General features: G+C 43.6%; 1 protein-coding gene across 5 annotated transcripts in view; it reads right to left on the bottom strand.

Moving 5' to 3' along the window:
• The window catches only part of LOC143942454 (uncharacterized), a 96,657-nt gene that overhangs the window by 40,934 nt on the left and 39,936 nt on the right, over positions 1-15,787 (bottom strand). For 4 of the 5 annotated variants that reach the window (XM_077463757.1, XM_077463760.1, XM_077463756.1 and 1 more), the window contains 2 exons: positions 10,402-12,097; positions 7,063-7,596 (listed from right to left, as the gene is read on the bottom strand). In XM_077463757.1, coding sequence (XP_077319883.1) covers positions 7,063-7,596; positions 10,402-12,097 — 2,230 coding nt within the window. The remainder of the gene's footprint in view (positions 1-7,062; positions 7,597-10,401; positions 12,098-15,787) is intronic. The other variant, XM_077463758.1, reaches the window with a different exon arrangement.

Genomic DNA, 15,787 nt, shown 5'->3' with positions numbered 1-15,787 from the left:
TGGAGTATATGTGAAACCATGTATTGTGTGGGTTATAGTAAAGTACACACCTAATGGGAATAGATAAAGCACACATAAGTAATAGACCAGGGTTCCCATTGCACTTGACATCTTGAAAACACATAAGATGGTCAGACGGCACGAATGCTACTGCATTATACTGTATAGAGAGGTAACAGGAACACAGAAATTCAAACTCTAGTAGAAGAAAAAACCCAGCTAGAAGTTTGGCATCTAGGGTACATCATCAGAGTTGATGCTCCTATAAACCACATCAAAGAGAGAGGAACAGATGAATATACTCTATCCAAGTAAACACGCTTTCTCACCAACACCAACCCCAGAGTAAATCCATTTCTTAAACTAGTAATAAGGGATGTGGACAAGCTTAACTCTTGGAATAATGAATTAAATCTAACCTAGAGAAAGAACAGAGAGGCCTTGAGTAGACTTCAGGAACATCGTAATATAGTCATCAAGCCCTCTGACAAGGATGGTAATCTAACTCAGGACTCTGATGTGTGAAAAAATTCTGTCTAACCCTATTGTGTCCGGGATAGGGAATATTACCTCCAGAGCGAGCATTGTTGTGGATGATTACTTACGACCACATGTTAAAAAGTCTGTCCACTTACCTCAAGGATACTATACACTTAGTGAATATACTCGATGGAGTTCACGTAGACACCAACACTTTACTGGTGTCTATTAATGTCAAAGCCCTTTACTCCAGCATTCCAAATCATCTTGGGATATCAGTAGTGAGATCCTTCTTGGTTGAGAGGAGCAGTATCTATCGGGAATATAATCCATTTATTTTGAAACTACTGGAATTGTTCTTGACGCACAATGCGTTCACCTTTGACCTTTCCAACTACCTCCAGATGCAGGGGGTGGCTATGGGTACCACATGTGCCCCATCCTATGCCACCCTCTATCTGGGGGATGGGGCTGGGGAGAGAACAGACTATCTTTGGATCTGAGGAATTGTCGATGTACTTCTGCCACATATCTCTGTGGTGGAGGTACACTCACCGACATCCTCATCTTCTAGAATGGCCCCAGGGATGTGCTTTGGGAGTTTGTGAACATACTCATTATTAAGGACCCCCACCATCTCATTAAGGGTATACCTGTAGGCTAATACAAGCGACTTTAAAATGCTAGCTCAAGCACTAAAGAAAAGATTATTGAAAAGGGGCTATAGCCATAGGACCCTGAAACGAGCCTACAATAGGGCATTAGAGAGCCCGCGGGAATTGCTTCTCTTCAAGGGGGATCATTTCCCAGAGGAGGTAAAGATGAGATAATGGGTGTCCTAGGGGAGCATTGGCACTTGTTGACGGAGGAGAAAACTATTAAGCGCTTTGTTGACCCCTGTCCACGTGTCACCTTTAGAAGATGCCGCTCAAAGACATTCTCACATCTAGTCACTTTGACATAACCGGGGGCTCTGATCCTTGTGGGACATGACCTGTAGGTACCCACAGGTGTGGGGGGAAACAATGCCATTTATGTTGGCAAAACTAAATGCATGTTGTGGCAACGGGTTAAAGAACATGTGAAGGATATCAATGACAGAATCCCTAAGGCCCCTTTCACAGACGCTCCATAGAGGTCTATGGAGCGTCGGATGTCAGCGATGACAAGTCCGCTGACATCCGACCCGCTCCGATCCGAAAAAGTGTGACGGAGGAAAAAGCTATTTTTCCATCCGTCATCGGATCGGGTGATGGACACTGCAGTCCGTCGTCATCCGATCTCCCATAAGGAAGAGCGGTGCTGTGACAGGTCCGTCCCTGCGCAGTGTGCAGAGATGGACCTGTCATCTTCCTGCTCGGCGGAGATCACTCCGGCGATCCCCGTTGAGCAAGCGGATATCCACGGGGCGGATCAGCACTGATCCGCCCTGTTTGAAAGGACCCCAAGAGTCCCACTGACACTTTGAGAACTGTCAGTCATGCAATCTGGACAACTTGGGGTGTATTCTATCAATGGCTAGGAACCCCAAACCAAAGGGGATTGGGTTTGATTTCATTTTGTGCTCTGAATCGAAAGATTTTTACCCTTAGAGCTGACCACCCTCCAGGGTTGAACGTATTTGTCAGCTATGGCCCTTCCTTTCTTTCATAGGGATTTCAAGGTTCTTATCCATCCTAGGTTTCCCTTTTCCATCGATATTTTAGCTTTTGTTCTTTATCTTATATTATTGATAGATTGTGCGCCCCTGGGTATCCATTGGTTTCTTTATTGTGCCACTTTTCCCTCCTCCCCCACCCCCACTTTTTTTTCCCCTTTCTGTTGTGGCATTCGTAGGTCAACATACGGAAGATGGGGAAGATCATTCCAGGCAGCCAATAAGAAAATAATATATGTCCTCTTGCAGGTTTAAACAATATTGGTTACTCTATGACCATCAAAGTAAAACCAACAGCACTGGATGTAGCATAATCCACAAAAAAAAAAAAAAAAAACTTATTCTTGGACGTTGTTCAGTAGGGAGTTTGCCCTCAGGATGTGTTCGCAATAGGTCTCATTTGGCCTTGATGTATATGTTCATTTGGATTTTATTTCAATTGTTGTAGTCTGCCTAATGTTGGAGGCCACAGGGGGTGGTTGGTTGATGTGGATGGCCGTTTTGCCCTTAGTTTTCTCACGTTGTGTTTGCCAGTCCCAACGTGCTGTGGGACGGTCTATTATGTGCTGTGGGCTTTGTCTCCCAGGCTGGGTTGCAGCCCATTTGTGCATGCCATTACCCAACCGACCACTAGAGGGTGATGTCCTCCATTACATCTTGATGTGGAGATGGACCTGACCCACCAAGCTCTGACATCATTTCCGCTTTTAGGGTCAAGACAAACATAGCACTGGGCCTGACCGCATGGACACAGTCCACATAAACACCTATGCAGGTGTATTTGGGTGCCTCATTATGCATTTGTGTTTTTTTACTGGCCAACTCCCACCCTGTTCGCCAGTGACCATCCCCCTTTTGATTGCCTTAAGGGCAGGTCTGTGAGGGTGTTGCTTTGCTGGATCAGTCAGCTCTCGGGGGACCCAGAGACACATACTCTGTTGGACCCCTTTTTTGATGTCTTGGGTGCTGGTGCAGACTCTCTAACACATGATGGACCGGACATCCAATGGAATGTTCATGGCTTTGGGGTGAGATGTGCATCGTTTGTCTTGCCTAATGTCGACTGTCTGCATGGTTTACTTGATGAGAGTATATTTATCTGTTCCTCTCGCTCTTTGATGCGGTTTATAGGTGCATGTTATACCTAGATGCAAACCTCTAGCTCGGGTTTCTTCTACTAGGGTTTAAATGTATGTGTTCCCGTCACCTCTCTATACAGGTTAGTACAGTAGCATTCATGCTGTCTTGACCATCTTATGTGTTGTCAACATGGCAAGCGCAACGGAAACCCTGGTCTATTACTTATGTGTGCTTTATCTATTCCCATTAGGTGTGTCCTTCACTATAACCCACACCATACATGGTGACCAAGTTTCACATATGCTCCATATCAGTGAGGTGAAGTGTCTTTTCCCTTGTTTAGCCTCCCCTTATCCTGAACACATTCAAAGTTAAAGGTATGTTTTTGTGACGTGGTGTGTGTGTGTTTTATGTATGTGTGGGATGGTCGGGTTTTTGCGCCTCAAACCCCCCCCTCCCTTTTCCCTCTTCCATTTCGGGACAGTTTACTGTAAATATGTTTGACTGTATGCAAATATGAAATGCCTAACTACATCTTGTTAGTATATATACACTAGATATTTTGTGATGTACACAGAGGATTAAAGTGGAAGTAAACCCACTTTTTTAACTTTTACCTACAGGAAAGCCTATAATAAGGCTTACCTGTAGGTAAAAAAAATATCTCCTAAACCTGTACGGTTTAGGAGATATTCCCCTCGGTATGCGCCGCTGACTGCAGCGGCGCATGCGCACAAGGGGGTTCTCTCCGCGAAAATCCGGCAGCGCTCGTCCGGCCGGATTTAAATCTCCCGCGCGCATGCGCGGGAGTGACGATATCGCGGCTCCGGCCACTCACAGCGCCGGAGCCGCGATACCCGGAAGAGACGCCGAGGGAGCATGTCGGCTTCCTCGGCGTGGATCGGGCGAGATGTCGGGGCCTCGTTCTAAGGTAAGTATTTCATAATGAGCTAGTATGCGGTGCATACTAGCTCATTATGCCTTTTGCTTTGCAGGTTTTAAAAAAAAAAAAAAAAAAAATGCGGGTTTACTACCGCTTTAAGTGTTGAAGAAGCAGAAAACAACCACGAAACATGTTGGCAGATCCCATACAATTCATATTTGATATTTTGTGTAATGTGCTTTCTACACAAAGAAGGCTTCACTTACTCTCTTTTCCTCCGTTTTATGAATATATGTATTAATAAACTTTGTCTTTCTAATAATGACTGATTATATATTTTACCTGAATCACAGGGATTACCATTTGAAAGCCCATCTTCTACAATACTTATTTTTCTAATATATACAGTGCCTTGAGAAAGAATTCATAACTCATGAAATTTTCCACATTTTGTCATGTTACAACCAAAAACTTAAATGTATTTTCTTGGGATTTTATGTAATAGACCAACACAAAGCGGCACATAATTGTGAGGTGGCAGGAAAAAGAAATGGTTTTCAAAATAATTATACAAATAAATATGTGAAAAGTGTGGGGTACATTTGTATGGCGCCCCCCTGAGTCAATACTTAGAACCCTCTTTCTCTGCAATTACAGCTGCAGGTCTTTTTGGGGATGTCTCTACCAACTTTGCACATCTAGCCTTGTAAAAGATCTAAAGCTCTGTCAGATTGGATGGAGAGCGTCTGTGATCAGCAATTTTCAAGTCTTGCCACAGATTCTCAATTGGATTTAGGTCTGGACTTGGACTGGGCCATTCTAACACATGAATATGCTTTGATCTAAACCATTCCATTCCATTGTAGCTCTGGCTGTATGTTTAGGGTCGTTGTCCTGCTGGAAGGTGAACCTCCACCCCAGTCTCAAGTCTTTTGCAGACTCCAAGTCCTTGTACACATGGTCGGACATTCCGACAACATAATCCGTCAGATTTTGCTTGACGGATTTTGTTTGAAACTGGTGTTGCATACACACGGTCGGACAAAGTTGTCGGAAAATAGGATTGTTCATAATGTGATGACGTTATTTTGTTACGACGGGACTACGTTCAGGCTAGTAGCCAATAGCTTTGGTCTAGGAATTTGACCTGAGCATGGGTGGCACTTTGTCTGATTGGAATTCTCTACAAATGATCGGAAAAAGTCAGATCGGTTCATGTTGTCGGAAAATTTTATAGCCCACCTCTAAAACTTTGTCGGTCGGATATTCCGACAGAAACAGTCCGATGTAGCACACACATGGTCGGTTTATCCGACAACGCGGCCCGATCAGACATTTTCCGTCAGAATGTCCGACCGTGTGTACAAGGGCTTACAGGTTTTTTTTCTAAGATTGTCCTGTATTTGGCACCATCCATCTTCCCATCAACTCTAATCAGCTTCCCTGTCCCTGCTGAAGAAAAGCATTACCACCACATGATGCTGCCACCACCATGTTTCACGGTGGGGATGCTGTGTTCGGGGTGATGTGCAGTGTAAGTTTTCCGCCACACATAGCGTTTTTCTTTTAGGCCAAAAAGTTCAATTTTGGCCTCATCTGACCAGAGCACCTTCTTCCACGTTTGCTGTGTCCCCCACATGGCTTCTCGCAAACTGCAAACAGGACTTCTTATGACTTTCTTTCACCAATGTCTTTCTTCTTGTCACTCTTCCATAAAGGGCAGATTTGTGGAGAGCACGACTAATAGTTGTCCTGTGGACAGATTCTCCCACCTGAGCTGTGGATCTCTGTAGCTCCTTCAGAGTTACCATGGACCTCTTGGCTTTTTCTCTGATGAATGTTCTCCTTGCCCGGCCGGTCAGTTTAGGTGGACAGCCATGTCTTGGTAGGTTTGCAGTTGTGTCACTCTTTCCATTTTCTGATGATGAATTGAACAGAGCTCCGTGAGATGTTCAACACTTGGAAGATTTTTTTTTTTATATCGTAACCCTGCTTTATACTTCTCCACAACTTTATCCCTGACCTGTCTGGTGTGTTCCTTGGCCTTCATGATGCTGTTTGTTTACTAAGGTTCTCTAACAAACATCTGAGGGCTTCACAGAACAGCTGCATTTATACTGAGATTAAATTACACACAGGTGGACTCTACTAATTAGGTGACTCCTGAAGGCCATCGGTTCCACTACATTTTAGTTAGGGTTATCAGTGTAAAGGGGGCTGAATACAAATGCCCCCCACACTTTTCAAATATTTGTAAAAAAAAAAAATATATATGAAAAGCATTTTAATCGTTTTCCTTCCACTTCACAATTATGTGCCACTTTGTGTTGGTCTATCGCAGTGATGGTGAACCTTGGCACCCCAGATGTTTTGGAACTACATTTCCCATGATGCTCACCTACACTGCAGAGTGCAGGAGCATCATGGGAAATGTAGTTCCAAAACATCTGGGGTGCCAAGGTTCGCCATCACTGGTCTATCTCATAACATCCCAATAAAATACATTTACGTTTTTGGTTGTAATGTGACAAAATGTCAAGGGGTAGGAATACTTTGTCAATACACTGTATATCGGGCCGGTGCCCCCTAGGTGTGGAGTGTGTGGAACATGGTTTTCCCTCTTTATTAGGCACTCACTTTAATTTTTAGGTTTGAACTGCTGTTTGGGATTTTGGTTTACCTGTTCCAGTGACAGGAAGCCAAAACGATAACTACCTCCAAAAAGGACAGAGAAAGGAACCCATGTTTAGTGCAGAACATCAGAACCTCTAAGGTTTCTTTTTGCCATCTATGACTTACTGACCCAACGACCACCATACACTCATTTATATTCCTGGCCTCACAGGTGCAATGGGGACATCACAGGCAGCAATAAAACATGACAGAGATACTAATCCTCCTCCCAACCCCCCCCCCCCCCCCAACTGCTACAGGTAACACAACATTAAAGTAGAATACTTGCCTGTGAAGTCTTTTTACTTCTTTCTCTGTCCAGTCATCTTGATGAACTGCGAATGGGTTCTTGGGCAGTTGGCGTTCTGCATTGGAGCGCCTAGATGGTCTTGATGCATTGTCGTCTCTTAGGTTTTGTTGAGGTTTTTGAAGATCCTGCAACGGACTTGGTTTGGTAGCCTTCCTGCTGACTTTTGTCTTGGCTTTCCTCTTAGGCTTATAGTCCTCGTCACTTTTTTCTTCTTCTTCTTCTTCACCTGCAACTTCTAATTCAGACGGTGAAGTTTTGCTCCGACTGCTTTTCTTTTTACGTGAACTGGGATTTGACCGCTTGCTTGTATCATTTACTTCTGTAAAGTCCTTCTCTGTGTTCTCTGGCTCTATGGCCCCTCTTCGAGATCTCTGGGAACGAGTGTTTTGTCTTTTCTGTATTCCAGGAGTAGAAACCAAGAGTTTATTTTCTGACTTGGCAGTTGGGCGCAAATCCTTTCCAGGAACCATTTTCACTTCAGACTCTGAATCCAAATCATCAGTTTGGGATTTTCTAGAAAGAGCAGGTACTTTGTTACAAAGCTTAAAGTGGTGTTAACAATTTTATTTTATTTTTTGAACAAGTTTTATTTGCCTCCTCTGCTGGTTTTGCACAGAACAGCCCAGATCATCCCCTTCTCCGATCCCCCCCCCCCACCTGGCCCCTCCCTCGCTGGAAAGACCGGGTTCAGGTAAATTAAAGGGGGGCGCTCCTTCATCACAGGAGGTTTTTCACCTTAAAGCAGAGTTCCACCCAAAAATGTAACTTTTTTGAGGGTCCCAGCTCCCACTTCCTTCTGTTGCAAGAGTCTGGAAGGGAGGAGATCACCCCTCCCCCTCTCGACAATCATCTGGGACACGTCGCATGCACAGGTAAGTGTCCGATTATTTAAAAAGTCAGCAGGTGTAGTAGTATTTGTAGCTGCTGACTTTCAATTTTTTTTATTTTTTTTTAAAGCGGTAGTAAACTTTTTTTTTACCACCTGCAAAGCAAAAGGCATAATGAGCTAGTATGCACCGCATACTAGCTCATTATGAAATACTTACCTTAGAACGAGGCCCCCGACATCTGGCCCGATCCACGCCGAGGGAGCCGACATGCTCCCTCAGCGTTTCTTCCGGGTATCGCGGCTCCGGTGCTGTGAGTGGCCGGAGTCGCGATATTGTCACTCCTGCGCATGCGCGCGGGAGATTTCATCCCGGCCGGTCGGCCACTGCCGGATTTTCAGCCGAGAATCCCCTTGTGCGCATGCGCCGCTGCAGTCAGCAGCGCATACTGAGGGGAATATCTCCTAAACAGTACAGGTTTAGGAGATATTATAGGCTTACCTGTAGGTAAAAGTAAAGAAAAAAAAAAAAAGGAGTATACAACCACTTTAAGCGGAACCCTGCTCTAACGCATAGAATGTAAGGTGAACTCATACGAGCCCCCTCACCCAGGTTCTGCTGACCTGGAGTCCTGTGATCACCCGACACTGACAACGGGGGTCACGGCTTTACCGGCCCAGGGGTCAGAAATCCCCCACAGCTTAGAAGGAATTCTAATTGGAGTTATTCTAAATTGGTCAATCAGAACCTGCGTAGCCCGCCCTGTCACCACAGGCGAAGAGGAGAGAAAGAGGGGATTTCAAAATCTTTGGGCCAGTAAAGCGGTTTTACGATCTGTCAGAATGGGCGATTGCCGGACTCCAGGTCAGCGGGAAGATCTGTGTAAGTTCACCTTACAGATTTTCTGTAAAGGTGAACTTACACTTTAAAACACAAGTCTTTATTTTCCTTTAGGCTTCATGTACATGGGACATTTGTACAAACTCTCCTGAACGATTTAACTTGACAGATAGTAACCCAAGCCACGTTTACAAGCCGCGTTTGTGTTTATTTTTTTTCAATATAGCCAAAAGGTGAATAACGCCTGTAAACGAAACGCTGCAGAATGCGAGCTACCACGTTTAGCCATGTTTGGCCCTTGAAATGCCTCTAAACTCAGCTTTTGAGACGATTTTTTAGCGTTAAAAAAAAAAAAAAAAAAGAAAAGAAAAAAGCCTCTAAACTCAACTGCCTAGAAATGACTGTAAATGACCCCGTGTATGTGTAGTGATAAAGATAACACGAGTGTTCAGGAACAGTTGGGCATTTTTTTCCCAACTGCTGAATGGCAAATGTCTGTTTACCATCAGCAGTGCACATGAGGTCAAAAACAAAAGAGCTTCCAGCAGCAAAACTTCTGAGAATGCAACACAAAAAGGTCCACTTATCTTCAGCACAAATCAAACTTGTTAAATAAAGCAAAAGTCAAATAAGGATTTTCACTCCGGGGTTAGCAGCTTTAGACCTTTGTAGCAAACATGCAGCACAGAGCCAGGTCTCCTCTCAATTCCTACTCCACCCCCCCAACACTAGGAGTTTCCTGCCCAATGTGAGACGTCCAGTAGGCTGCTTAACCCTGTAGGGAGCGGAGTCCCTGATGTCAGGAGTGGAGGCCCTTTTCCCATCCGAATGTCACTCGGAACCTCCAAAATGGCGGTCCAAATAAGCCACTACTAATGCCGAGTGGCCTGCCAGTCAGTCCTCTCTTCTACTCAACTGTCCCAGAATCCCTCACCTTTTACGGGCACCCGAGTACACCAACCTATCCCCCTCAAAAGGGACCACAACCCAAAAGTCACGGCACTCCCGGCTTGTGGTGTGTGCTCCCTGCGTTCCAGCAATGGTGAACCGCTCTGTCGAGATCTGGCAGCTTCTAGCTTTCTGACATTTCCACTGTAGGAGAGGAGGGGGAGGGTGGAGCTCCACTTTAATATGCTAAACTACGGATTGTTTTTATTCTTGCTATACTCAAGCCTCCCACCACTGTTTAATTCACAACATAGGCACGCCACGTTTTAGAGTCAATTGTCCTCATTCGACCCCAGAGTTTGTGAGCTGCCTGGTTGTGGTTTGAATTCTATACTGGTGATCCTTTTTCCTTTGCGCCCACTTTAGTTTTTTTTTTGCGATACCTGGTTTTGACCCTTACTTCCACTCGGAATGCCTAGGCAATGCAAGCGGAAATTCTCCTCTCGCCCTGCAGTCTTCTCTGGTCAGGTCCCAGAAGACTGCAGGACCATTCACAAGGCGCAGCGCGACTCGCACATGTGCAGTGGGCACCCGGCTGTGAAGCGGCAATCTATCACAGCCGGGTGCCCACAGTGTAAAAGACGGATGCGGAGGGAAGGCCGTGGGAAAAGGCAGCTTGTGTGATCGTGGGACAGGTGAGTGTGTTTATTAAAAGTCAGCAGCTACAGTTTTTGTAGCTGCTAACCTTTAACCAAAAAATTACCTTAATACTTGCCTGTCAAGCCTTTTTGATGCACTGCTGCCTCTCAAGATTTGCTGATGTTTCTGAAAATTCTGCAATCGCTCACTTGCTTTGGTAGCCTTTCCTTTAGCTTTCTTCTTGGCTTCCCTCTCAGACTCATAGTCTTCTTCGTCATCATCATCTTCTGCAATGTCTAATTCAGACTCTGAAGTTTCTTCAGACAGATTGGTTTTCCTTTGACATGCTCTAGGATGTGACCGCTTGGTTTCAATTTTTTTTTTTGTAAAGTGCTTCTCAGTTTTCTCCTGCTCTATGGCCTGTCTTTGAGATTTCTGTGAATTAGTATTTTGTCTTTTCTGTGGGCCAGGTGTAGAAAGAAGTCTTTTATTTTTGGACTTCACGGTTTCAGACAAATCCTTTCTAGAAATAGTCTCTAATTCAGACTCTTCAAAATCTGAACTGCTTTGGGATTTTCCAGAAGGAACAGCTACTTTGTCACAAGGCTCTGCTAATGCCTCATTATCTTGAGGGCTTGCTTTCTCAAGGTCATCCAAAGGTTGAGTAGAATGAGAAGCTTGCTTGTTATCTTGCTTGGAACCGAGAGGTCTTCCTTTCCCCTGCACACTATTCAACTGACTAGGCACTTCTTCAGACTGGGAGGGTTTCTCTACAGGATTCCTTTTCTGAGTGGGTTTGGAAAGGGTTGACTTCTTCTGACTGTCCGGCACTTGCCTGCAGACCCTTGCTTCTGCTTCTTCTTCAGAGTCCTGAGATTCTGTTAAATAACTTTGTGGTTTTGATGAATGAGGTTCAATAGGTTCCGCCTTCTGCTTGTTTGACTTGTGTAAAATGGCTTCATTATTTTTCCTTACAGTCTGTTTGCTGGTGTTTTCGCATAAATCGGCTACCTTCTCCAAATTGGAAGGTTTCTCAGAATCAGTTATTGGCTGCTCAGTCCCCAAGGTCTGTGTTCCACTTCTGTCAGAAGGATCAGAATTTACCATCTTCTGAAGGTGTGGTGGGCTCTTGGACCCGGTAAGGCTTCCTTCTTCAGAAACTTCTGTTATATTAGTCAATAACACTGGAGAAGCAGATAGTGGTTTCCTGCTTGGAAATTGATCACAAAATGTTTCCTTCTGCATTTCTTTCACATGGTCCTTACTCCAGCTGGTTTTACGTTTCAACCTTTCGGAGGCCCGCACACAATTTTGAGGTCCTGTAGGATGGATAGTTTGTTGCATACTTGTTTTAAAACTCTTTGGTTTTATTTCTGAAGCTTTTTTATACTTATTCCCTTTTTTTATAGCGAAAGGTACGTAATCATCACCAGAGGACTCACTTTCATCCTCACTGATTATGATAACATCACTAGAGGACCTACTTTCAGCTTTACTGTTTTCGGCCAAAGAGCTATTCTCACAATCTTCTGTGTCTTGTGGAAAACTGTGTCTTGTGGCTTTGTTTTTCCCAGTTTTCTCCACTTTCGATTTTTTATACCCCACATCGGTCTTCCCCAAGGAAACATTGGAGGGACTACTATTGGAACTGCTCAAGCTGCGGCACCGAACCTGATGTTGCAAACACCTTTTTTTCATCTGTTTTCTGGTGTTCAAGGGGGTGAGCAATACGCTTATGGGTTTCAGCGGACACCTCTTGCAATCTCGTTGTTTATTTCTCAAAGTTTGACTTTTAGAGTTGGTCTTCTTGACCGGTAGTTCTAATTATAAAGAAGTGACAAAACGGCTTTAGTAAAAACAGTAGACTATCAGAAAAAGGAATTTAAAGTGATTATAAAAGAAAAAAAACAAAAACAAAACAAAAACCTCTTTACACTTACCTGCTCTGTGCAATGAAAATTGTACAGAGCAGGTGCAAACCTCCTCTCCTTGGGTCCCCCTGCCGGTGCTCCTGGTTCCTCCTCTCTGCCCAGTGCCCCCAAGGGAAGCAGCATCCCGTGGGGGGCACTTCTGCTTGCTCGCTCCCGACTTGGCCCCACCCCCCATTCTGTTGTTACTGGCTTTGATTGACATCAAAGATTGACCAATGCCCGACACAGCCAGCGAGTCACAGCAGTGAGGGGTGAGAAGAGCTGCAGATGTACAGCACTGGATCGAATGAGGGCTCAGGGGGTGCGAGGGGCCAAAAACAGTTACATAGTAGATGAGGTTAAAAAAATGACACAAGTCCAACCTATGTGTGTGATTTTATGTCAGTATTACCTTGAATATCCCTGTATGTTGTGGTCATTCAGGTGCTTATCAAGTTTTTGGAAATTGATGCCCCCCGCTGAGACCACCACCTGTGGAAGAGAATTCCACATCCTTGCCGCTCTGAAACTTAAAGAGCCCTCTATGCAGTTTAAGATTAAACCGATTTTCTTATAATTTTAGTAAATGGCCACGTGTCTTATTAAATTACCTTTCACTGAAAAGTTTTCTCCCTATTGTGGGGTCACCAGTACGGTATTTAGAAATTGAAATCATATCCCCTCTCAGCGTCTCTTCTCCAGAGAGAAAAATTTCAGTGCTCGTAACCTTTCCTCATAAATAATATCCTCCATTTCCTTTATTAGCTTTGTTGCCCTTCTTTGTACTCGCCCCATTTCCAGTACAACCTTCCTGAGGACTGGTGCCCAGAACTGGACAGCATACTCCAGGTGCGGCCGGACCAGAGTCTTGTAGATCGGGAGAATTATCGTTTCATCTCTGGAGTTGATCCCCTTTTTAATGCATGCCAATATTCTGTTTGCTTTGTTAGCAGCAGCTTGGCATTGCATGCCATTGCTGAGCCTATCATCTACTAGGACCCCCAGGTCCTCCCCCCAGTCTATATATTGCATTCATATTTTTGCCACCCAAATGCATTATTTTACATTTTTGCACATTAAACCTCATTTGTGATGTAGTTGCCCACCCCATTAATTTGTTCAGATCTTTTTGCAAGGAGAAGTTATTGCCCTGCTTAGCTTAGTATCATCCGCAAATACCCCATCCTTCAGGTCGTTTATGAACAAATTAAATAGGATTGGTCCCAGCACAGAACCCTGGGGAACCCACTACCCACCCCTGACCATTCCGAGTACTCCCCATTTATCACCACCCTTTGAACCTGCCCTTGTAGCCAGTTTTCAATCCACGTACTCACCCTATGGTCCATGCCAACCGAGCTTATTTTGTACAGTAAACATTTATGGGGAACTGTGTCAAATGCTTTTTCAAAATCCAGATACACCACATCTACGGACCTTCCTTTATCTAGATGGCAAATCACCTCCTCATAGAAGGTTAGTAGATTGGTTTGGCAAGAACGATTCTTCATGAATCCATGCTGATTACTGCTAATGATACCGTTCTCTTTACTAAAATCTTGTATATATAGTCCCTTATCATTCCCTTCAAGAGTTTACATACTATTGATGTTAGGCTAACTGGTCTGTAATTCCCAGGGATGTATCTTGCCTAAGCAATGCCTAAACATTTTTTACCTTAATGCAAGGAATGTATGAAGGTAAAAAAAAATAATGTTTAGGCTTTAGAACCACTTTAAGACAAAACACCAAGTCTCAGCATGCCCATTTTGATTCTTTTTGGAAAATCCCCAGTTTGAATTAAAGCAAAAAACTGATTTTTCTGCTCGCTATTAACCCGTGAGGTGGCACCCATCACACTTTTCTTCCAATATAGAGTCGAAAATAACAGGAATGGGCAGCCTATATATTGTGTGAAACATGTGCATTCAGCAGGAGATGCACCATTATTGCCCCAGTGTCGGATTAGATTGGGCCTGCAGATAGACTTTAACCACTTTAGCCCCGGAAAGGTTTTACCTCTTTCAGGATCAGGTCATTGTTTTGCAATACGGCACTGCGTTGCTTTAACTGACAATTGTGAAGTCGTGCGACGCTGCACCCAAACAAAATAGACGTCCTTTTTTCCCAATAGAGCTTTCTTTTGGTGATATTTGATCACCTCTAAGGTTTTATTTTTTGTGCTATAAACAAACACACACACACACACACACACACACACACACACACTTGTACTTTCTGCTATAAAACACATCTAAAAAAAAAAAAAATTACTTCATCAATTTAGGCCAATATATATTCTTCTACATATTTTTGGTAAACAAAATCCCAATAAGTGTATATTGATTGGTTTGCACAAAAGTTATAGCGGATCCTCCTACTTCCGGGTCCTAACTTGACATCCCACACGGCGCGAGATGTGGGACGCACGCCACCCTCAAGGGATTAGCCGACTTGCACATGCTGATTACACCTAGTTCCAGGCCAGGCACTCCGACATGTGAGGGTAACTGCTATTGCTGCTGCTGTTTTTATCCTACTTATTAAAAATTACTACTAGAGCTGCACGATTCTGGTCAAAATGAGAATCACAAGATTATTTTTTTTTGCTTACAATAAAAAAAAAAAAAGAAAAAAAAAACACATCATGATTCTCGCAGCATAAAATCTTTTACACAAAAAAAAAATTGAGCCAGCTTTATTGGTTGTTTTTTTTTTTTTATTCATTAACCACTTTCAGACCGGACCATTTTGCTGGTAAATGACCAGAGGTCTTTTTACACTTTGGCACTGCGCTGCTTTAACTGGTAATTGCGCGGTCATGCAATGTTGTACCCAAACAAAATTTGCGTCCTTTTCTTCCCACAAATAGAGCTTTCTTTTGATGGTATTTGATTGCCTCTGCGATTTTTATTTTTTGCGATATAAACGTAAAAAGACCGCAAATTTTGAAAAAAAATGATATTTTCTACTTTTTGTTATTAGAAAAATCCAATAAACTCAATTTTAGTCATACATTTAGGACAAAATGTATTCAGCCACATGTCTTTGGTAAAAAAAAAGTCAATAATTGTATATTTATTGGTTTGCGCAAAAGTTGTCACATCTACAAACTAAGGTACGTTTTCTGGAATTTACGCAGCTTTTAGTTTACGACTGCCTATCTCATTTCTTGAGGTGCTAAAATGACAGGGCAGTACAAAACCCCCCCAAATGACCCCATTTTGGAAAGTAGACCCCCTAAGGAAATTGATAAGAGGCATGTTGAGCCCATTGAATATTTTATTTTTTTGCCTCAAGCGATTGAATAATGACAAAAAAAAAATTTTTTTTTTTTTTTTTACACAAAGTTGTCACTAAATGATATATTGCTCACACATGCTATGGGCGTATGTGAAATGACACCCCAAAATAAATTCTGCTGCTTCTCCTGAGTACGGGGATACCACATATGTGGGACTTTTTGGGAGCCTAGCCGCGTACAGGGCCCCGAAAACCAAGCACCGCCTTCAGGCTTTCTAAGGGCGTCAATTTTTGATTTCACGCCTCACTACCTATTACAGTTTTGAAGGCCATAAAATGCCAAGATGGCACAAAACC

Source organism: Lithobates pipiens, unplaced genomic scaffold, assembly GCF_037356315.1.
Source record: "Lithobates pipiens isolate NorthernLeopardFrog02 unplaced genomic scaffold, aLitPip1_a1.2 Scaffold_30, whole genome shotgun sequence".
Taxonomy (NCBI): domain Eukaryota; kingdom Metazoa; phylum Chordata; class Amphibia; order Anura; family Ranidae; genus Lithobates; species Lithobates pipiens.
The sequence above is the reverse complement of the archived record's forward strand: the minus strand, read 5'-3'. Positions and strand labels throughout refer to the sequence as shown.